The sequence below is a fragment of the Talpa occidentalis genome, unplaced genomic scaffold (assembly GCF_014898055.3).
Source record: "Talpa occidentalis isolate TD23 unplaced genomic scaffold, MPIMG_talOcc4v2.1 talOcc4.10, whole genome shotgun sequence".
In the NCBI taxonomy this organism is placed as follows: domain Eukaryota; kingdom Metazoa; phylum Chordata; class Mammalia; order Eulipotyphla; family Talpidae; genus Talpa; species Talpa occidentalis.
In genome coordinates this window covers 82,971,745-82,995,262 of record NW_023600993.1, presented here as the reverse complement: position 1 = coordinate 82,995,262, position 23,518 = coordinate 82,971,745, and the positions used below count along the sequence as shown (strand labels likewise).

The 23,518-nt window shown below is 46.7% G+C and overlaps 1 protein-coding gene across 6 annotated transcripts in view; it reads right to left on the bottom strand.

Moving 5' to 3' along the window:
• Positions 1 to 453: 453 nt before the first annotated feature.
• Positions 454 to 23,518, bottom strand: part of RASSF2 (Ras association domain family member 2) — a 40,012-nt gene continuing 16,947 nt past the window's right edge. For all 6 annotated transcript variants that reach the window (XM_037495146.2, XM_037495180.2, XM_037495139.2 and 3 more), the window contains 10 exons: positions 18,901 to 18,991; positions 16,844 to 16,919; positions 14,826 to 14,977; positions 12,586 to 12,674; positions 11,442 to 11,602; positions 10,600 to 10,701; positions 7,720 to 7,771; positions 6,822 to 6,943; positions 5,529 to 5,626; positions 454 to 4,229 (listed from right to left, as the gene is read on the bottom strand). In XM_037495146.2, coding sequence (XP_037351043.1) covers positions 4,160 to 4,229; positions 5,529 to 5,626; positions 6,822 to 6,943; positions 7,720 to 7,771; positions 10,600 to 10,701; positions 11,442 to 11,602; positions 12,586 to 12,674; positions 14,826 to 14,977; positions 16,844 to 16,919; positions 18,901 to 18,959 — 981 coding nt within the window. In that variant the 5' untranslated portion in view covers positions 18,960 to 18,991 and the 3' untranslated portion in view covers positions 454 to 4,159. The remainder of the gene's footprint in view (positions 4,230 to 5,528; positions 5,627 to 6,821; positions 6,944 to 7,719; positions 7,772 to 10,599; positions 10,702 to 11,441; positions 11,603 to 12,585; positions 12,675 to 14,825; positions 14,978 to 16,843; positions 16,920 to 18,900; positions 18,992 to 23,518) is intronic.

Sequence of the window (23,518 nt, the reverse complement as noted above, 5' to 3'; positions counted from 1 at the left end):
GCTGTCATGCTTTTCCCCACACCACAGGTTGGAAGCTGGGCCCTGTTCTGAAGGCCTGATGCTTGGTGACTCCTCGGGGCCTGCCCCCAGTAGAAGTTCAGGCCCCCACACCCTGCAGGATGACTTGGGCATTTTATGGATAAGGAAACCAAGACCTAGAAAATGGTTCAGTGAGTTGGCCTCACAAGTCATGGATAAAATAGGAAAGAAAATCCAGTCTCACCAAAGGGTACTTCCAGCTCTTTCTACCACAGCTCTTGGCTCCATCAGAGCCAGAACTCGAGAGGCATATGGGATATTTTCATTTCACTTCCTATCAGAAACATTACAGCCAACTCTGAGCCCATTCAAGCCATAAACCTAGAAGGCAATCAACTCATCTCCCGGACAGGACTTCATATTCCTTTTCCCACCCTGTCATGACTCAGAGCCTCCCACCCAACAGACATACAGAGATCCAGCCACCAAGAAATTTTCTTTGAAAAGTGCTTTATTTCACAAGTTCTAAGTCAGGTGCATTTACACATATCAAAATGTTACAGAATCCCTAGGCTCCCTACTGAAGCCTTGTCAAATTATATTAAGATACCAAAACACATCAGTTTAAAGTTCAAAACCAAACATTGAACCTGGTCATGTACCATTGCTGAAAGGCAAGTTATGAGTAAGAAAAGAGTATTTCACAAAACTTAAAGAAGTGGACATACCCTTAAGACACACTAGCGGTAACACACCGCAAACCATCTGCCTAGAAAACGCATCTGTCAGGAAGACACTAACAGTAAACTGAGGCTTTCCCTTCACAGCTTGTTGGTGTTTTGTGCTTGGTTAAAACACGGGGTGCACAGGTGACTAGGTAAACACTTTCAATTACATCTGGAGGATGGGGTGCACATTGGTTTTTATTTTCACCACTCCAGGAGATTATTTCTCATTTCATCTGCCTCAAGCAAGATTTTGTGTAAAATAATTTAAGTGCTGCTGCATCACGAGTGCTGAAGGAATCTCCTTTGTCTCCCATCTCAGCCCCCATGTCATGGCTGGGTCGCTTTGAACCCCTGAAAATCCTTTGCTCATATACATTTTTCTCTTGGAGATGTTTCTATGACGCTGTGTCCTCTGTGCTACAGAGCTTTGAAGTAATTTTCTTCTTGAGAGTTTCTTACCCTTCTGTGGTGCATTCCACCCTGATAATCTGAAATCACCACATAAGCTGCAGAAATGAATTCCTGCCCAGAAGTTTCTACCTCAGGAAAACAACATTTTTCTTTTGTCATTATATGCCGAAGCTTTATCTACACCGATGGAGAAATGTCTGTATCTGGAGATGTCTAGAACAAAGTATGGTAAGGAGGAAAGAAGAGTGAAAATATTTCTCCTTGAAGTTTCAGCACCCAAGCTCCACCTCAGGTCCCAGTATTTCATGCATATGGGCAGCTTATCTGAGGTTCTCCTGCCTCAACTGGAGCTCAGTTAAAACCTTTCCAACCCTCAGACAAACCTGCATACCTCCCACCTGGCACAGGCAAGGTTGTTATTTGTGCTTTTCATTTTTTCCCCATGGTAACCTCCCGGACCTCAAGCACTTAACCCATCACCATCCCGCTGTGATCACAGAGCATGTGACCTTGTGCTTAATGCCACCATCACCTGGGGGAACAGACCCCCTTCCTGTCAGATGGAGTCAGGTTTTTCCTTCATTTGATCACCTTGTAACATAAGCCACTGGAAAAAGAAAGCCAGATGTGGCTACACTGCTTTTCACAAGTTAGGGGGAAAAACCATAAACTGGCCTTTTGTTCTTCACACAATTTCAAGGTCATTGCACTTAATTACATAAACCCACACAAATCAGTCAAGGAGTTCCAAGCTGCCAGGCCATGCGATACCAGTGAGAAAGCCCCGCTCCACAGGGCCGCGGTGTCTCGTTTCAACTGCTACTTTTTCAAAGGCCCTTTCCAAAATTCCTGGTCATGTTATCAGGACATGATCTCTCCACAGGACAGGCCACTCATGGAAAAGTGTGACCTGCAGGAAGTGGTCCCTATTGTGTACGGTTCACTTTCTTCTCACACTCACCCCATCTTTAAAAATGCAGTCCTACCTTAGTATCACGATGTTAGAGAGTGAACTGGCATTGCCACAGCGGACATTTTGCAACATCTCCATATTTAACACCATCAAAGCTAGAGCAAATTATCAAAAACTTTCACAAACCAAAAATAGTGAGCCAAAAAAAGTCCGCGGTTAGTAATTTGCTTTGTGGAAATTCTCCTAACTTCCCTGATCCCTGGAGACTCCCAACAAAGGCTCTGAACTTTCGAAATTAAAATAACTAGTTGGTAAGTTTTCATTTTCTCAAATATAAAACCCAGGATGTAAGTCCGACTGCATTCACAAAACTGCTGGTTCCCATCCTAACAAAGGAAGCTCTCTGTGCCCACCCTCGATTTTGTTGTTTTTTTTTTTCTTCTGTGCACGATAAAGAAGCCCAGTGAGGTGTTTGATTAAGACCAAGGGTTGATGCTATCCCCACAGAGGTAGGATGATGACAGATCCCCGCAAAATGCCAGATGGCAGCATTCCCTCTGTTTGAAAGGCAATGTGTCTGCAGTTGTGAGTTACCTGAAGAGACCATGGAGGCTGAGGAGGGGCAAGTAGAGTAGAGGGGTGTCTGAGTAGTAACAGTGCCCCCCACCCACTGCAAAGGTCCACTAGCCTTGCAGTTGTCTCACCTCAACTGACCAGCTCTCCAAACCTTCCTTGAAGAGGAGGTAGAAAAGAGGCAGGGTGTACCCGTACCCCAAAGAGAACAGAGACGTCTCCTATGAAGTGTCACTGACCTGGCTTGGTCAGTCCAGAGTCAGGCACCCCGCTCCCAGCCTCTGTCAGGCTCTCTTCAATGTACATCAGAGGCACAGCTTCCTGCAGGGCCACCAGAGGCAGGCCCAGGCCCCTCCCCTGCTGGGTCTTTTCTAAAGACCACTCAGCTGTCTGCTCCAAGGAGTGAGTTCTCTCAGCTTCATCCTCCCTCTCCGGGGAGCCTGAAAGCTTCCTTGAACCCCACACTGGGTCAGTAGCAGGACGAGGCCTCATTCTTGGGCTCCATCTTCACAAACAAGGTGAGGGCAACTTGCAAGAGTCCTGAGGTTGGGAAGAATAAAGCCTTGACTTCATACACATGGTCCAGAAGCAAGAGCAGGCAGACCCCTGGATGGTGGGGAAATGAGCTGGATTCACAGCACCTGTCATTTCTCTCTCTACATTTCTCTAAGGAGGGAAACTTCCTGGCCACCACCCAGAACAAGGCGAGGCACTGGCCACACCGGCAGCCAGCACCGTGTGCAAACCAGCAAGGCCTGCTTCATGAGACCCTGCCTTCAACTCAAGGAGGCGCCAGAGGCAGGGTAGGCAGTTGGGTGGGCTGAGAGAATACTCACGTTCTGGGCTCCTCTCCATAGAGGTGGCCCTGGGACAAGACAGGAAGAATCCATATTCTACTGGCAGACACACAAATCAGCACAAAGTTTCCAGTGTAAAAACTGTGGGCTTATTGCACTGATGGTTTTTCTTTCCTTCCACAAGACCTGCCCCAAGATCATGGGACTGTTATTAAATTCCTCTGGCCCATCTTCTGAGGCTGCTTGGAGAAGCTCAAACTAGCATCTGCATACCACAAGTAGTGAGCTAGCTGAGTCCACTTCTCCTTCTAAACTTGAGTCAATAGGTGTGGCTGCTCCCTGACCCTTGAAGGGAGAAAACTCTTCTTCAGTCTAAAGCCCCTCAGATCAGTGATTCCTCTAAGCAGCACACCCCCTGGTCCTCTGGCACTTGTGCTGGTTACTTGGAATTTAATTGCATGTGAAAATATCAGTTTACCATGTGGACATGTACCTTGTGCACATGCGTGCGTGCACACACACACACAGACACACACATACACACACACATATATTTTGGGCTCTCCCTATAACAAAAGTGCAAGAAAGGAGACCTGTCTGCTGACATCTCCATCCTGCTCCAGGCAGCACGGTGGCCAGACAGGAGTCGCAGAGGTTGGCATTTAAATGTTTCCATAGACGGAAGGCGTCCAGCTTCCACTGGGTCTTCCCATGTCAGAGGCGGTCCCTGAAGAGTCGGGATCCCTCCCTTTCATGGCTCAGATTGTTGCTGGGGTCTCGGCTATCTCCTCTAGCCTCTGCCGGATCATCAGCCGGAGCACCGTGTACCTGGGGGCAGAAACAGCTGTGGTGGAGTGGAGACCAGCACACACCCCCTCCTGAGCCTCCCTGCCACTTGGGTAAGCGTCCTGTCCCTTTGCTTCTTTCATTGGCCCACTCTTCGGTCACTGTGCTGCTTGTATGCATTTCCACAACAGGACAGAGAGTGACTGAAGAGGCCAAATTCAAACTAGCTTATCCTACCAAGGATACAGTCTGGAAAAAAGAGGAGATGGTGAGATAATAACAATCACTGGTTCCGTTCACTACTATGTGCAAGGCACTGTGCATACTACCTCACATGCACAGTAACATATAATCGTCACATGGGCTAGAGCATATGAAATCATCATTATTTGACCATTTGGGCAGGAGTGGGGAGGCTATAATGAGTGGGGAGGCTATAATGGTATATTCATGATTCAACCTGGTATTTAGTGCATTTTGCATTTTGCCACAGCAACTAGCAGGTGAGGAGGGTCATGATTTGTGGGTAAGTGCAGTTTCCCCCTCCCTTCCCTGAACTATGGCTATATGGCTATGCCAGCACTGGAGTGGGCACTGTTAGGCAAGGCTAAAGAGGACAATTATTATGTTTGGGGCTTTGCAATGCACAGCAAAAGCTGTTTTTTAAGTTGGGCATATAGTAATTATTCAGTGTTAACTTTCATGCTAATTATTATCATCCACAAAGCAAATATACCATTGGTTTTATTATTTAGTGGTAAAAATGAATCCATTGTTCTGACATAAGACATACCTGAGAAATGCAATCTAGTTTAGGAAAAACATGGCCCCCAAAAATCACATCCTCTCCAAAGAGAAATCGTTTTAACCCAAATGCAACTTCTGAAGGAAAATATTAAAAAGGGAGGTTACGGGCCTTCCCCTGGTGGCACAGCAGTTGAGTGCTGGGCTGCGAGGCTGCCCACAGCCTCTGCAGCGCCGGTTCATTCCCTGGCCACCAGCGAGGGTCCCACAAAAAAAAAAAAAAAAAAAAAAGAAGGAGGTTACTCAGACTACTTTTCATTGTGACGAGAACCTTCCTGAAATCCCTGGAATATTTTTATGTCCCACATCTCTCAAAATCAAAATGAGAATTTGACATCAGAAGCAGAGAGACCAACACACTTAAATTTCACATGCCCAGATGAGATCCAGGTTTGTCCATGGACCATTCCCTAAAGAAGGTTCCTAAGACCCAGACTCCTGCAGCAGCTGTCCCCGCCCCTGCAGAGCACCCGATAAGAGCCCCACTCCGTCAGGGCCCAGGGGAGACCCTCTAGCCACCCTACTGGCCAAGCTTACTTGCGCATCAGCTTCTTGACTTCCCGATCTTCTTCCTCTTGGAGTTTCTGGATGAAGCTTTTAAGGACTGGCATCTCGAACTTTATATACTGGGCCACCTGGGGAGGAAAAAGTCATTCTGGGCTGTATGTCCCCTCCCAGGTTTATTCCAATTCCTTTTGGCATCTCTCTCACGTAAGGCACAAAGCTGTGGGGCAGCTACGTGTGCACTAATGCAGGACTTCCTTAGGGACCAAGTCTCATGCTTCCAAGGCTGGTACAGACGACACATATCTCGTATGTGCAATGACATGTATCTCACTACTTCTCATTTTCATCTCATGTATTCAGTCCAAGATGAGGTGATGTCACACATGCAAAAGCACTTTCTCTCGAGTCAGTGATGCAGAGCAAGACCTGAACCCGAGATATTTAATAAACTCCTTTGTTCTCCCCTAAGACAATTTAAGGAACCATGCTCAGAATCATTTGTGTCTTAAGTCTCAAACAAGCATCCACATGTGAACTTGCATCTGAGAAGTTGTGTGGATGGGGGTAGCTCCTAGGTGAGCAGAAATTAAACTGTCCTGACCCTACTCTATCAACTCCTCTCCATGGGAGAAGTACAGTTTTCTACCCTGTCAACACTGGCCTTGGCTATGTGGTTTGCTTTTGGCCCATGGAATGGGTGTGGACTTGAGCTCTATCAAATCTGAATGAAAATTTCAAATGGGTTTACATGATTTGTTCTGATTTCTTGCATTCTAGCCATCTGCCATCAGAAGCCTACCCCAGATGGCCACTGCCCCTTGAGTCTGGCTTTCTGCATGAGATATGCAATGCAGACCTGAACTCAACCCTCAGCCTAAATCATCGCCACGGCCACCAGTCTGCAGAGTCCCAAGGAAAAACAGTAGATGTTTGCTGTTGTAAGTGACTAAGATTTGAGGACATTTGTTACTGCAGCAAAGCTAATACATAAGATAAGATAAAATCATTTCCAGCTTCTTGAAGTTGCTAAGAGAGGGTTCACAGAAACTTCTCAGCCTTCTTACCATATCCCAGAAAGGCTCAAGACATTTATTTCACTTGTATCTGAGCATTCCTCCAAAACTCCCACAGGCCTCAACCTAGGCTCTGTATTCATTCTCCCCGCCCCATGGCCATTACTGATTAAGAAAACCTGGGACTGAAGAATAGCAGCAACATGGTGCATGATCCTTGGCCAAAAGTCAAGCTGAAAATCAGCTACAGATATCCCAACCAAACCCCCGGCCTCCTGAGGACACATCATTCAACCAAAAGGAGACTCACATCATAGGTGACTTCCTCCACCTGGTCCTTTTCCATGAGGAACACTTTAGAGACCTGCTCACAGGGGCCCTGGAGGATTCGGGCAATCAATGGGTAGTCAGTGTTCTTCAGCTTCTGTTTCTCTGGAACCACACACAGCCAAGAACAAGTCTGAGTTCAGCCTGAGGCCTTTCTCACCATTAGTAGTGCTCAACTGCGGGTCCTGAATGGACCAGGCATCTTAGGCAATGCAGCTGTACAAGTCAGGAGACTGATTTGTCAACAAACAATTGTATAGGTGTCCCCTCCGCTCACTCCATTCTCCAATGAAAATCACATGCCGCAAACCCTTTGGAAGATGCTGCATTACAGGAAATGGTTTTGTCCATCTCTTGAGAAAATCCAGTTTCTTTTTTTAAATATATTTCTTTTTTTAAGATTTATTTATTTATGATTACAAGAGCTGGGGTACAGGCCAGAGATGAGGGGTGGGGGTGAGAGGATTCACCAGAGACAGAGTAGGGAACAGAACAGGTAGAGTGATTGAAATACACTGCTGAGGGGAGCAGCGGGCGAGGCAGGAGAGGTCTGCTGCACCATGTGGGTTGCTCCCTGGCTGGCCGGGGATCGAACTCGTGCTGCAGAGGCTGCAGATTGCTTCATAGTGCAGTACTTAACCCCTTGCGCCACCAGGGAGGCCCGCCAGTTCCTTTTTTAATAGGCAGTTAAGTTTGAGAATTTGTTTATTGACCATAAATGGCATATTCCCCAGTGACTTCAGCCCACCAGCCTTGAAGGCAAACAGCCCTTGAAGTTCCCAAAACCCAAGCAAACAAGTGAACGAGACAGAGGTATTTTTTTAACTTGCTATTTTGAGCTAATTAAAAGTTTTCAAGTACACTGTGCTCTTCAGACTTACCACCGCTGGTGTGGACCACGTACAAAGCAAACTCCTCCGCTGAATTCTCAATCTGAATCAAGAGCAAAAGATACTTGGTGAAAGCATGTATTTACACATCTTACCTCAAGCCATCCCCTTGTTTTAATACACCAAAACAAACTGGTTTTAGGTTCTGTTAAAGGGATGACTCTTTATCAACAGCTCAAAAGTGATAAGAAGATGGGCAAGTCAGTAACTTTATCAATAATAATAGCTCATAAGAGTTAATATTTATTACAAAGTACCAGGTATGGTTCTACACACTTTACATATTTTATCTCACCTAATACTCATGATAACTCTGTAGGAGGCTACCATTGGCCTGTTTTACAGATGAGGAAGCAAGTGAACAGGGAGTTCAAGTAACTTGCCCAACTCATCCAACCAGCAGGGGTCAGACAGGGGTTTGAACCCAAAGCTTAAGCCCCTAGGCAACAAGGCAGCACTGGTTTCCACTAAAAATAAAAATACCTGGTCCCCAAAAGAGCCATAAGGGGACTGTTGAAAACAGAGCATAACAGGACTTTTTTAATAGTCTTTTTTAAATCTCTATTTCATTTATTTCCTATTTTTATTATTACCTTCTTTTGACTAACTTCGGATCTTGCTTCTCTTTTTCAAGTTGCTTGAATTAGATTGTTTCTTTGGGATTTTTCTTGCTTTTAATGTGGGCATGTATTACAATTCTCTTCCCCTTTAAGACCACTTTCATTGTATTGCAGAGATTCTGGTAGCTTTTATCATTTTTGTCTCAAGGCATTTTTAAATTTTGTAATCCAACAGCTATTAAGCAGCGCCTTGTAGTCTTCATGTATTCAGTTTTTCTTGTTTTCCGCCCTGCCCCCCTTATAGTTGATTTCTGATTCTATAACATTGTGGTCAAGAAAAAATATTAGGTATAATTCAACCTTTGTAGTTTTACTGACAATTGACTCGTGTCTCAATATATGGTCTGTTCTTGGAAATGTTCCATGTGCCCTTAGAAAAAATACGCATGCAGTGGTTTTGGGGTGGAGTGTTCTGCAGATGTCACTAGTCAGACCTATTTGGTCTAGCCCCTCATTTAAGGTTATTGTTTCCTTATTTACTGTCATGTTGATCTGTCCATTACTGTAAGTGGTATATTAAAATCCTCTAGTTGTGTTATTATCAATATCTTTAGTTCTGTTATTGTCTCCATTGTTTGCTAAATATATATTTATGAGTGTTATTTCTTCTTGTTGTATTAGGCCCTTAATCATAAAAGTGTCCATCTCTCTTACCTCTTTTAATTGAGTGGAGCTGCTTTTGATTTTCTCTTAGATTACCATTCGCTTGTGTAATGACTGTCTGCCAGCCTTTAACTCTAAGTCTATTCTTGTCTTTGTTCAAAAGATGAACTTCTTGTAAACAGACAGTTGGACTTTGTTTTGAAATCCATTCAGCCACTCTCTATCTTTTGACTGGTGAATTCATGTTACATTTAAGGTGGTTATTGAGATATAAGTGTGCATTGCCATTTTGTATTGTTTTCGGTTTTTGGTGGTTGTTTTATTTTTCTGAGTCATCCTTTATGTTTAGGTTCCTTCTGGTGCCTTAGGTGTTGCTTCTATTAATTTCTGCTTGAGGGTTTGAGGTTAGTAAAATGGTGGGCTGTTGGATGAGATGATCTCCAGTGAGCGCCAGGGATCTGAGCTCCCAGTGTGTTGTGGGTGCCAGGGTTGTATGGTGGGGCTCCACGGCGATCCCCCTTTAGGCCAGCCCCTCAGTCTCAGTGTCTCATGCTGTCTTGTGGCCACTTCCACTCCAAGCCAGATGCAGCACTGAACCTGGATTACAGCTGATATGGAGTCACAGGTTGGGAGTTACTCTCTTTCCCAACAAAGAGCCTTATCCTAGGGTGTTTGCCACTGTCATTTATAGGTGTTTGAGCCTCCTTAATGCAAGTGTTAATTTGTTATTTTGGTTCTAGCTGGGGGGGTGGGGGGGCAGGGAGAGTGGTGGCAGGTGTATTCCAGCCTGGTAGTAGCCGCTTCTGGGAGGAGACACAGGTGGTCTGACCTGGGCTTTTGCATCATTTCAAGCTCTCGTTGTTCTATACTGAAAGCCACAGGCTTAAGCCAGTCATCCTCACTCTGCACCCCACCCCTGCAGCTCTCCAATAGTGCACCCTTAGTCCTGGGAGCCAACTCTGCATTCCCCCCTTTCCAGTGCAGTGCTGGGTCTCAAGAGTCCCTAGGGTGGGTGCCACCAAGTTTAACAACTACAAGGGCTCCACACAGCAGCTGTGCCTCGCACTCGTGGGCTGCACTGCCTGGATGTCACTGTCAGCATAGTTCACTTAAGGTTGCTCCTGTTGTGTGCTGTGGTCATGCATGCGAGAGGGATTTGGCTTTGTTTGGGGCAATCTAGTTGTGAATATGTGGAGCTGGTGAGCCAGACTCCCTCGTAACAGGACTTCAGAAGCATTCATTCTCTATAATTTACATGCCTATTGAAGGTTCCCGATTGTGTTCCTGAAATCCATCTGGGCATGGGACCCAAAACCAGTTGTCAGACCCTGGGGTCCCTCTATAGTGGCCCCTAAAGGGCCTCCAGGCTGGTGCTCCTCAGACTCCACTGGCACCAGAATCCCCTGCAAGTCTTGCTTGAAAGTTTCTCCGGCCTCACATCCAAGCTTCTGATTCAGCAGGTCTGAACCAAGGATGGGCCCAAGAACCTGCTTTTCTAAAGCTCCCAGGTGATGCTGCCTCGCACAGGGAGGAACCCAAACCCTCTGACCACTGCCTCATCCCTCTCCACAGCCCCCACCTCTGTATTTCCAGAGGCCTCCAAGGCGCACACACCACCTATCTGAGGCCGCCAGCAGAGGGCACTTGCCTTAAATTTGTTGAGCAGCAGCTTCAGGACCTGCGGGGTGGTCATGGTGCTGTTGATCCGGACATTGGTGATGGAGCCGTAGGCCGGTGTGAACACGGATGTCTGTCAATAGAGAGGTCCAGCTCGGGGGGGGAGCCAGGACAGGGACGGGACAGTGCTCCTGCTCTCCCCTGGCAGCCTGGCAGGCATCAGGCTTGCCTGTCAATGGAGCAACCCTCAAGCTCTGCCTGACTCAGGAGTTCACACCCCGCCATGCGAAGCTGGAAAGGACCAAGATCGCCATGCAACCAGCTTGGGAGGGGGAATAGGAGCAGGTAAGGGAGGCTCTTTCTCCAAATACTGCACACACAGAGCCCTTCCATCATAACTTCAACCAGAGGAGGTCTCTGACTACTCTCCCATGATGCACTTGTCTCAGGGGCTGGATTGAAAACAGGTGTCAGGAGGGAAGGAGGGTCAGCAAACTGGGGTGCTGGGGAGGTTGCAAAGTGTTCCTCCACTGCTCCTGATCTGAAGCCCACAGCTCTGTTACCCCTAATGATAGACATTCATGTGGTTTCCAGTCATTTGACAGCACATAGCGGGATGGCAGCAGGAGGCACATGGTGTAGGAAGAGGGTAACTCTGATGAGGGGTATGTGTAGAGTCATCTCACCCACCAGCCTAGGGAGCTCCTGATCTGGGGTCCCTTATCTTTCATGGAGCTAACAGAGCCTTCAGTGCACCCATGATCCAAATACTGAGCAGCAAACAGTCGCCCAGGTGCCTATTGCCCTCAGGTGGTAGCTACCCAGGACGGGGCCGTGTCCCCCTTGGGAATGCCCCCACCCCTGCTTCTGCACCTTGTGATTGTAGAAATGGCCATTGATGGAGAAGCGGTGGCGTCTGATTCGCCGCTGGTCACTGGGTGTCCTCACATTGCCTCGACGACGTACCCCAACATCGCTACGTGTGCGCATCAGCTGTGGGGTATCCTCCTGCAAAGGCTTCAGGCCCCTGGAATCTGAGAGGGAAGAGGGAAATGACTGTCTGCCAGGACTGGGATAGGCAATGCCCCCTCCACAGCCTCTTTGTGGCCAGTGCTACAGCACCACTGCCTTCCCAAATATTTTATCAAGACAGAATTTCCTGATTCGGGGGAGACATAATCATAATTTACTGAGAAGCAATACAACGAAGTGATTCACAGCCAGATCCCATGTTCAAATCCCAGATCTACCGCTGCCATATATCACTGACCCCTCTGAGCCTCAGTTTCTTCAATCTATAAAATGGGGAGAATAATTTCCTACCTCTTAGTGTTGTTGTGAGGGTATAAACTGAGTTCCTTCACAAAGCACTGCCTGGCATAGGGTAAGTGTGATATAAGGACTTGCAAGGGTGCAAACTGACAAAATCCAAAGTGCAAATGCACATCAACTCAGACCCACCAATTCCACCCAGAAGAATCCCACAGATTCCGACAAACAAATGTGTGAAATGACACATCGACATGGTCACTGACTGCAGTCTTGTTTGTCATAGCAAAAGGCTAGACATGATTGAAATGTCTATCAATAGAGAGTGATTTATGACTGTTCTCCATCCTATGGAATAGAGCAGCGCCATCAAGATGCAGAAGTGTTTTAAGCGTTTGTTTGTAACAATCCCCCAGATAAACTGATAAATGGTGATAAGCAAAATGTTAGCACTTCTATTAAAAAGGAAAGAAAAGAAACTGCATCCAACCCCCAAAGCAAACTGGTGCGTATTTGCTTGTATTTGTAGAGAATATCTTGGAAAGGATGCCTCGGGCTATTTCTAGGAAGGGAAACAACATAGTGGGGTGGATAAGATGGGAAACATGTCATTCTTCCTTTTTACTGTTCTTGATGCTTGAACTACATGAATATTATCTATTCAGAAAACAAGTATCACAGTAGAGCATCTTTCACATCTTTCTTTGCACAACCGACCCCAGGCTGGAGTCTCCCATCGTGCCCTTACCTGTGGGGCTCGATGTCTCCTCACCCTCAGGTGGGGCGTCCACCTCTGAGATCTGAATGTTGGGCATGGTGAGGGGCTTCAAGATCGTGCTGTGGGGACAAAAAACCAGCAAAAGAGGGAGTGGTTCAATCCCTAGGACAAGGGCCCCCACCCTCATTCCTGCAAGGAGGGGAACAAGCGAGCCAGGGACAAGCACCCATCGGCATGAAGGCTGTGGGCGGCTGTGCTGAGTGTCGTGCCACCTCCTGGGCTGAGCACCTAGTGGGAAGAAGGGTGGGGTTCAAGAGGGAGGAGATGCGCATTTCCAGCATCTGCAGAACACAAGCATCCAACTCACTAAGCCCAGGATGGAAAGCGCCCATGTATTACCTGAAGTACATAGGGGCTCTGCAACTTATTGGGGAACCACTAACAGTGACTATTTCTCAGGACAAGACTCCAGCTTCAGTCCATTTCTGTGGGAAGAGTAACTCAGAAATTATTTCTGGCATCTAAAGGGAATGGAAAGTACTAGACTGGCGGCTACGAGAGTCAGGGTAGCTTTGGAAATGGTGCTGACCACAGTGTTCTGGGCTGACAGGGTTGCAGGACAGAGGGCTCGGCCAAGCCAGAGAAGGGCCACAGGAGTGTGAGCTAAGATGTGGTTTTGCTGTGATAACTGGCAAATAACTCCTCAAAGCACACCCCAAATCAACAGAGGATTGGGCTAGAGAGGAGAATCACGATTAACAAATTCTTGGTTGAACCCATGCTGAGAGAGTGTGGGTTCCCTGGGGTGCACTGGAGAGACAGGACTCAATTTGGGGGATCAGAGTTTTAAGAAAAGACAAAACTGAAAAAGCCAAAAAAACCTTCTAGTGTAGTATGATGCGGACTTCGGAGTCCCAGAATAGGACTGATCGGAGTCTCTCGGGACTAGTACACTCAGCACCTACAGTAGCCACTGCCCTTCTTAACAGAGCAGTCCAGGCAGCTGGGAGATAATTATTTACCATCCCTGAAAACTCTCAAAGCATTTGCAGATTTCAAGAACCAACCAAGACCACCTTGATGCCACAGGGGAGAGGAAACCAGCCTGCATTGTGAAAAGCCCTTTGCCAGCCCAGCCAAGGGCCAGATGATCAAATGGAATTTTTAAAATCATCTCACTTAATAAGTAGAATGTAACAGGCTGGGGACGAGGCCGGCTGGTGGAAAGGTTTATACCCATTGGAGGTCCTGTCTAAGTGCAGACAGCAAAGCAGAGTGGGAAGCCCATGAGGTTAGGTGAAATCCAATGAGATGGGCTAAGACTACTCTAAATTCACTTGGAAAGAAACCTGATCAGCTCCAGGGCTTGGCCACACTGCAGGTTCCTCTCAAGTTCAGAGAGAGATTGGGCTGTGGGGTGTTTCAAACAATGTTCAAAGTGGCTGACAGGGCTTGGTCCTCATTTAAAACAGAAAAAAATCCCTGTGGTTTTGGCTGAGTCGTCAGCACGCCCCACCCAGGCTGTGGCCCAAAGGCCGTTGGCATCAGCAAGTTTCAGGATGGAACTAGGCTAGTCACTTGATCCTAAAAACTGGAGTCCCAGAGGGATGGTGGCAAGGGTGTGCTGTCCAGGACACATTCAGCCACTAATCTGGCCACCAAACAGGAGAGGAACAGACGGGGCCCTCGCAGACCTGCCACTGGGGTCCCAGAGAAAGGCACCTTCCAGAATGGCCTTCGGGCTGCCCCTGGCTCCAGTGTGGCCTGAGGGAGCAGTCCCCTGGCTGACCTCGCTTGGCTAGCTTGCACCTGACATTCTTTTTCCTCTTCTTGATTCTCCCAAGACACAGAGAGCTTTGGTGAGGTTTGGGCTCTAATTGCCTCCAGAGCGGGGTCATTCTATGAGGAAGAGGGCATGGGGGAGGCTGTGGAAGAGGAGTTGCTGGGGGATTGGGTCAGAAAGCTGCAGCTGGGCCTGGGTGGCCACTAGCAATACCCGCTTCCCAGAGACTCGGGAATTCTCCATGAAGGAGGGCAATGGCCCACCCAGGTTTTGCTTCTCCTCTCTGACTCCATCTCCCTCCTCCCTCTGACTGTTACTCAGTGACGGGCACGGAGACTGGGTCATACCTGCATCTGCCCCTTCTCATGTGAGAGTGGAGCAGCAAGCAGCGGAGGTGGTAGGAAGTGGGACCAGGATCAAGGTAGCAGGTGACATTTACCTGCTTGAGAACCCCCAGTTGCCCCAAGTTCCATGTCTTCTCACTTACCCTTGAGCCCCCAGGTTGCAGCCGGAGTGCCAGGAGGAGGAGGATGGTGGGGGGCGGATGCGCTCGTTGTCATCCTGCATCTGCAGACGAATGGGCCGGCGCAGCCCCCAGGAGATATTCAGCAGCCCCTCCACAATGAGCTCGTCCTCTTCCTGCGCACAGAGCAACGTGGCAGTGAGTCCGGAAGGGCCCCAAGAAGCCAGCCCCATGGAGTGACAACTGACAGCATCCTCAATGTGGCCTGGCTGGGCACACCCACCCACAGAGCCGGGGCAGCCACCCGGGCCACACTCCAGCACTGAGACCCTGGAGCTGACCGCACGGGCCAGCACAAAAGGTGACTGGAAATTCAAATTAAATGCAAATGTGAAATTATAAAAATTGTTTTTTAAACTAATGACTTTAAAGAAAGAAGAATCCATCTCTTAAAGTAAGTGACACTAGACTTGCTAACAGAGGCAAGAACTAAATTCTTGAAATAGCTTTCCCCTCCCTCACTATGGAAAGGAATGCGTCTTTAGTTAAAACATGTGTTTAGCAATGTGATCTGATTGAAGGAGATTTAAAGCCTCATCCCCCAATTTGTTCTCTAGCAGATCAACTGTTAGACCTTTAAAAGGGTGCCAAGGGATCACAGGTTGGGAGATGTGTTATTCAGATTTCTTAACAGCAGAACTTCCCAGAGTGTATAACAAGATAATGTGCTACAATAAGGGGTGGATAAATCCTGCAAGAACTCCAAATTTATATCCAAGGGTTGTTGACCGAGAAGTGAAATGTGAAAATGCTTAGAGGGCATCATCAAGCATTTTGAGTATTTATTCTACAGGACACACCCCAGAAAAGCTGTTTAGAGACCATCTTGCTAATGGCCCAGCCACTGGTTGGTGGAAGCTCTGAGGACAACGTGTAAAAGAGATTCCTTTCCTCAGTCACAGGAAAACCTTTCTGAACCCAAGTTTTATGAGCCAAGGTCACATCTTCAGGACAAGCCTCTGGATGATGATGACACCTGTCCACTGAACAACTAACCTGGGTTCCAGGCTCACCCTTCAAAAGGGAAAGAGAAATGAAAGAAGGCAGGAGAGGAGTGAAGCAATTTGGGGAATCTGGGGGATCTTGGGGAGAAAAGCTATATTTAAGTACAGACAATAGCTGTGGCCTTCTAGCATCATATTTTACATCACATGATCACAGGACAGAATTTAACCCAAAGTCAGACTTTGTCTAAGTGGAGTGGTTTGAGGGACACAAAAAAATGCCACTGCATCCCACACATTATCCCCAACCAACCTGCCTTAGTAGCTGAAATTCCACCATCTGCTATCCATTTCTACGGATTAAATCACCAAGGCTCGATAACCTAAAAATGTGTCTTTAGAAGGGCATTACACATGCCTTCTTATCAGTCAAGAACACTTGAGTATAAATTACTCCACCAGGCTCCTATATAATTCACCATCTACCTGATAACAGGCGTTACAGAAATGGATACAGGATGAGTAAGCTTAGATTCAGGATGGGGGCTGGGGAGAGGCAGATGGATAACAAAGGTCTTTGCAAGAAGGCACCCAGGAAGGCTGCTGCAGTTGCAGAGAAGGACCAGGTAGTATCACGCAGAGCTTATGTGACTTTCCGGAGTTGCTACAATTGGACACAGGCCCAGATGTGTAAACATCAAGCACTAGGTAAGATTTCTGAATTGTCCACTTGAGTGTCACTGAAGGGGTCATTCCATAAAAGCCTCCCTTTGAAGTACCCCCTCCTGGAGACTACTAGTCCAGCCACATATCCACCACGTATCTCTAGAAAAGAAAAGCCCATTGTTTCCAAGGGAAAAATGGGCCTGGGGTCTCCCTTCAAAGAACTCCAGGGACACCCACTAACACCCTTAATGAGAAACCACTCACTGTAGCAGGAAAGGCAGGGACCTCCTAGGACCTTGGGGCCTCCGGACCCAGGACATAGGAAGACAAAGACTAGGCAGGCCCACCAGGGCTTCCCTGGGGATTGCTTACCTCACGGTGTCGAAGCTGCAAATTCTGACCTTCATAGTACAAGTTGTAGGTCTTCAGGTGCAGAAGAAGTTCATTCCTTGGGGAGTTGGGGGTGGGGAAGAATACAAGAACTGTAACATTCTCAGCTCAAGTCACTTGTAATGCAGTTTTCCCTCTTTTTCTCACCTCTAACCTGGCCTTCAGTGACCCCAGACTTGGAGATTGCCCCCCACACACACACACACACATGCAATGTTCTCTCACTATCCCTCATCATCAGCTTCTCTGTATCAAGATCAAGAATAAGCACCTCCCCTGACTGAATGCAAGGAGCAGTTCGAGAAAACCAAGGCAGGTCTGGTCGACCCTTGTAGGCAGCAATTCCAACAACACCCCCAAACCCGAGCTGAGTCAGCAGGCCTTGACTAGTCACAGTCATAGAGGCAAACACACTTCAGAGCCCACAGGCACAGTTCTCCCACCTCCCCACAGACTTTCCGCCCTCACACAGGCTGTGAGCTAGGAGAGGGCCTACACAACAGACCTTTGTGAGACCCAGAAATCACTAGGCTTTTCAGAAGGTTAAAAGGGGCAGATCTAGGCTCTACCAATGTATACTTTGACATGAGCTTTTGTTTAGAAACCTTTATCAGCAGTGGAATGGAGGAATAAGGGTGGTTATAGTCACACAATGCCAAGTTCTATAGCCATGGCACTATGAGAAAACTCCATACAAGATGGATGAACCTCCTAGACATTATGTTGGGTGAAAAAGTCAGACCCAAAAAAGCCCAGGTTGTATGATTCCATTTATATAAAGTTCAAAATGAGTGTCAGCATTCAGGATAGTGGTTCACCTTGGGGCACAGTGACTCCATAGGCAAGAGGGGGCTTCTGGGCCCTGCAATTTTTTATTCCAGTGCCTTTATTTAAATTTATGAAAACTAAGAAGAAAAACTTCCAAACCACCTCTCTGGCATGGTGTCTGGCCTCCTTTGATCTAATTATTGATTTCCAGGGGGCCCCTACAAGCAGCTCCACAGACCAAAGGAGAGGGAGGATTCACACCTGCGTGGGCCCTCGTCAAACCTGACAATACTCAAGTGCACGGTATTGTACCCCATGAGGGCTGGGAGAGCGAGGGGCTTGAGGAGGCTGTGTGTGCATCTGACTAGTCTCCGGCAAGAGACAAGGGCATTTGATCTCTCAAACCAGCCACTCAGTGAAGAGATGTGGAATCATACTAGAGGTCAAGATGGGCTGGAAATTCCAAGGAGCTCTTGACAAGTTAAACCTAGATAAAGGGAAAAATTCTATGCAAGCGCAAATGAATCAGTGAAACATGTGATTCCAAATAACCTACAAGAGAAGTTGTTTGGTACTTTTGAACAGAGATCCAGCACTGAGGTTGAAAATGACTGCCTCTAGAAGTCCCTGGGGAAACCCTTCAATGAGGAGATCAGAATGATCTCACATAACTCTGCATATGTGTGGGTGAGTATGTGTGTGACCAAGTGTGTCCAAAGGACTTTCAGCAACCTAGTTGCAAATAAATTAAACATTTAATTAAATTAGCAGGCATCCACTACAGAAAAATCCCTGTGCAGGGTAAAACAGTATGTCCTCAAACTTAAAATTTAGAAAAGTCAATGTTCTAATTAACTCAACCCCTGTCACATAAGCCAAAAATGTGACTTGGAGAGATTTTAGCACGTGTAAAGCAATGAAACACGCCCCTTCTGCTCACAGACACTGGTGACTATGTTAGGCAGGACCCCAGCAGCACAGGGACACGACTCTGTGGACTCCTGACAGAAGAGGACTCTGAGCAGCCACCATCAATGCCTCCTCAAGGAAGTCCTCCAGGATGCCATCTCTTTCAAGTCTCCAGAGGTGCTGTGTCTTGAAGCCCCTGTCCCTCACACTCTGTGGCTAGGCTCTGGGGGCATGTTTTTATCCACAGCAGCAATCTAGTTAATGCTCTCGCCAGCACACTCAGCTGCTTAACTCTCACACACGAGTCCCCGCTCCCTCGTGCACAGGGGACTGGGGACAGAGCAGTACAGCAGCACTCTTACTTGGAAATGTACTTATCTTGTCCACATGGGACTAGGGAAGTTTGGTGACTGTAGTCCATTCTTCCTTGCTCTTTTCATTAGAAGAAGAGGCCTATATTGGAGAGGAGAAGAGAGAGGTTAAAGTCAGATTGTGTCCTTAGGGACTCATAGAACTTAGGCTAGGAAGGGGCAGAGAACTGGAGGACATGGCTCTCTGTCTTTGCTCCACATCCACAGCTTGCACAGCCAAATGCTGACTCAGGGCAAGTGAGATGTCTCACGGCTGCCTGTTTCCACCACCTCTGAGAAAGAACCCAAGGCGGGAGGACGAACCCGCCTTGGGCAGCCCCAGAACAAATGTCCTGCCAGAGAAAAAGCGGGCACCGAAGATCTCCCGGATGATCCGTGAGGGCTCCCGGAGGAACCATCATGACACACAACAGAGACTGACGGGGAAGGCTCAGACTCGACGACTGCAGTTGGTGAACCAACACAAAACGCCCAAACAGAGGTGCAGGCAATGCCTCCCTGCGCATGTGTCTAGGGTTGCCATTCAAACATGAAAATGGAAAAGACCTTTAATTATCTGGGGAAATGACAATTTATTATGAAAATGCAGGTTATAAAACTATGAGTCTGATTTTGCTTAAAATATATGTGAGTGTAAAATATGCATATCTGCATATTTATATGGATATACATTAAGATACATGTATCAGGGTTTCTCAGTTGTGGCACCACTGACTTCTGGGGCTGGGTCACTCTTGTTGTGGGGCTGTCCTGTGCCCTGGAAGGTGTGCTGCACCCCTAGTCACACACAGTACACCCTCTAGCTGCCAGCAGCACTGACCCTTCACGACAATCAAAAATGTCCCCAGATATTACCAAGTGTTCCATGGGGGCTAAATTGCTTCCAGTTGACACCCCTGCTATATGTAAAGACATACATAAATAAATGACAGGCTGGCTCTCTCTGGGTAATGACACTATCAGCAATTTTTTCAGACATTTCATTATGAGAAACTTCCACATGTAAAACTGAAGAAATACGGTGATGAGTAGCCATGTACCTAAGGCTATTCTACTCTTTCATTTTAATATCCTTCATCACACAACTGTCCATGTAAACATCCCTTTACCCATTTGACAATCTTTCTTCTTGTTGATACATTTCAAAGTAAATTATACATAAAGAAGTCTTAGCAAATTTGAGAAGACTAAAATCATACCAAGTATATTTTCTGATTTTTACTATAAAACTTAAAATCAACAGCAGAAAGTTAACATGAAAATTAAAAAATATGTGGAAAGTAACACACTCCTGAACAACCAATGCATCAAAGAAGATATCAAAAGGGGGGACATGTGAATAAATACATACAGTGGAATATTATTCAGCCACAAGAAGGGGGAAAGCCTGCCATTTGCAACAACACATATGGATTTTAAGGGTATAATGCTAAGACAAAAACAAGTATGATATGATTTCATTTATATGTGGAAACTAAGAAAGCCAAATGCATACAATCAGAGCAGAATATTGGTTACCAGGGGCTGGGAAGTAGGGGAAAATGGAGAAAAGTTGCTCAAAGAGCACAAACTTCAGGTTAGAAGATGTCTAAGTTCAGAGGACCTAATGTGCAGCACAATGACATAGGCGAAGTGATAGAGGTGTTAACTAACCTTAGCTTGGTAAATATTTTGTAACGTGTGTGTCAAATCATCACATTGTACACCTTAAACACACACAATATTATATCAATAAAGCTGGAAAAATATATAGTTCTTGTTAAAAAAAAAAAAAAGCCAGTGACAAATATCAGTGATTTCCCCCTATCCTTCAAAATCCTTATCACTGACTTCAACATTTGTTTATAGTTCCAATGGTTTTTAAAATCTTTCCCTTTAAATTCACCGCCCTTTTCTGGGTTTTTGACAATTATACAACAAAAGAAGTTGCATAATTGGAGCAAGAGGGGTTAGTCAGGAAGACAGTCATGCAGAGAGAGCAGAGGCATGAGGAGGGGTGTCTGGAGAAAGGGAACAGTGAGCAGGCCAAGCAGAAGTCCTTTTCTGTCTCTACCAGGGGCTTGGGGTGGTCACAGGGCAGATGCTGACCTCTTAGTCTCCCAAGTCTGGAGAAAACCTAAGATCACAGGAGATGGTGCAAATCAGCACGGGGGAGTCCAAGAACCTGTGAGCTCAGTAGAACGATACCCGCACACTTCCTCTCAGCCACTGATGAAGGAAGTGAAGAAACTGATCGGGGTTAGGAAGTGGGGGTATCAGGTAGACACTATGCATGGTATAGCAAGAAATCCACACACACGTACACACATTGTTATAACTCTGATCTCATTTTCCAGCCCAAGGACACATCTGGATGAGTGCAGGGGTCCAGTGCTATCACGCCAGACTCAGCACACTGGTCCAGGTGTGGAGGACAATAAGGAGCTCTGGGGGCCACACATCACCAGCTCTTGGCAGCGGTGAAGGCCTTCTTAGTGCCCAACAACTGTCTTTGTTCAACTCCCTATAAAAAGCCAGCTGGAAATGAAATTTTTTTAAAGATTTATTTATTTATGCATACAAGAGTTGGGGTACAGGCCAGAGGTGTGGGGGATGAGAAGATTCACCAGAGACAGAGTGGGGAACAGAACAAGCAGACTGACTGAAATACGCTGCTGAGGGGAGCAGCGGGCAAGACATGAGAGGTCTGCTGCGCCATGTGTGTTGCTCCCTGACCGGCCTGGGATCGAACTCATGCTGCAGAGGCTGCGGATTGCCTCATAATGTGGTGCTTAACCCCTTGCACCACCAGGGAGGCCCTGGAAATGAAAATATTAATGTGGTTTCTTTAGGGTGTTAACCTGACAGATTGCCAGCTGTCTGATTAAAGCATACCTTAACGATTCAATTTCTATCTCTACTTTATTGGCATTTGGTGGTGACAGTTGGCCTGAGCTCCGGACTTCTGGTTACAAAATGAGTCCTAACAGAAGCGAGAGCAGGAAGATGAGGCCGTTGGCAAGCAGAACAATGCGCCAAAGGCAGGGAGAAAGTCTTGAGTATGTGAGCAGGGTTAATGTCATCACAATGTTCTTCAAAGCAGATCAAAGAGTGAAAAGGCAAACCAGGGTACAGGAGAAAATATTTGCAAACAAATATAAGAGGTTAATATTCAAAATATGTAAAGAACTCCTACAACCCGATGACAACAAAGCAAATCACCCCATAGAAAAATGGACAGTGAACATAAGAAAAAGGCCAATCCTGGATGGTTTCACTTATATGTGGAATAGAGACAAAGCAAAGGGTCAGCAAGAACCAAACCAGTAACAAACCCCAGAAATGACTGTGGAATTGAGGCTACATGATGGGGAGTGGGAAGTGGGACAACAAAGCAGGGAGGGGGTTCAATGGACCATGGTAAAGAACTGTGGGTGCCTTGTGGTGCCTTGTGGTTACACGCATTGAGGAGGCATGATCCTCGGCCCCTGAATCACACAGTGTAAACCAATGGTACCTCAATTAAAAGAGAAAGAGAAAGAGGAAAGAAGGAGGTAAGAAAAAAAAAAGAGGGAAGGAAGGAGGGAGGGAACAAGGGAGGGAGGGAAATATGGGCAAAGAACTTGAACGAAATTTCTCTGAAGACGATACAGCACATGAAATGCTCAACATCCCTAATTAATCAGGAAATGAAAATCAGAGCCACATGCGCTAGCTTCTCACACCCATCAGCATGGTGACCATCACACAGAGAAAACGGCAGCGTTGGTGACAAGGTAGAGAAACAGGAACCCCTGTGCGCTGCTGGTGGGAATAAAGAGTACAGCCACTGTGGACCCTAGATCGGGCCTCCTCCAAAATATAAGGATAGAATTACCACAGGGTCCAGCAGTTCCACTTCTGGGTCCATACCCCAAAGAACTGAAAGTAGGGTCTTAAAAAAATTTTTTTTGAAAGCAGGGACTTGAAGAAACAGCCGTACCCCTCCATTCATAGCAGCATTAACCAAAAGAGCCAGAAGATGGAAGCCAATTGAGCGTCCATCAAAGGATGAATGGATTAACAACCCTGCAATGCAATATGACCGACTTTAAAAAGAAAGGAAATTCTAATATATGCAACAACTTGGACCAACCACGAGGACATTGTGCTAAGCAGTCACGAAAGGACAGACTGATCATTCCACTGATAGCAAGTAGTTAGGTTGCTCAGACTCAGAGACAGAAGTAGGGTGGTGGTTGCCAGAGGGGGGCGGGGGCAGAGGGAAGTATTATTTATGGGTACAGAGTTTCACTTCTGCAAGATTAAAAGAGGTCTATGACTGGAGAGTGAAGACAGGGACACAACAGTGCATGTGCTTGAGGCCACTGAGCTGTACACTGAAGAAGGTAAAGATGGCCATTTTTATGTATTATGCCACAGGTTTTAAAGAAATGGAAAATGGAGGCAGAAAAGTCAGGGTTCCAGTGATATGATGGGAGAGGACTCAACCCCATTGCTGGCTTTGAAACTGGAGGCAGGGGCACAAGCCAAGGAACGTGGGTGGCTCTAGAAGCTACAAAAAAGAGACAGATCCTCCCCCAGGTCCCGTGATACCTTGATTTTAGCCCAGTGAGGCCTGTGTCAGACC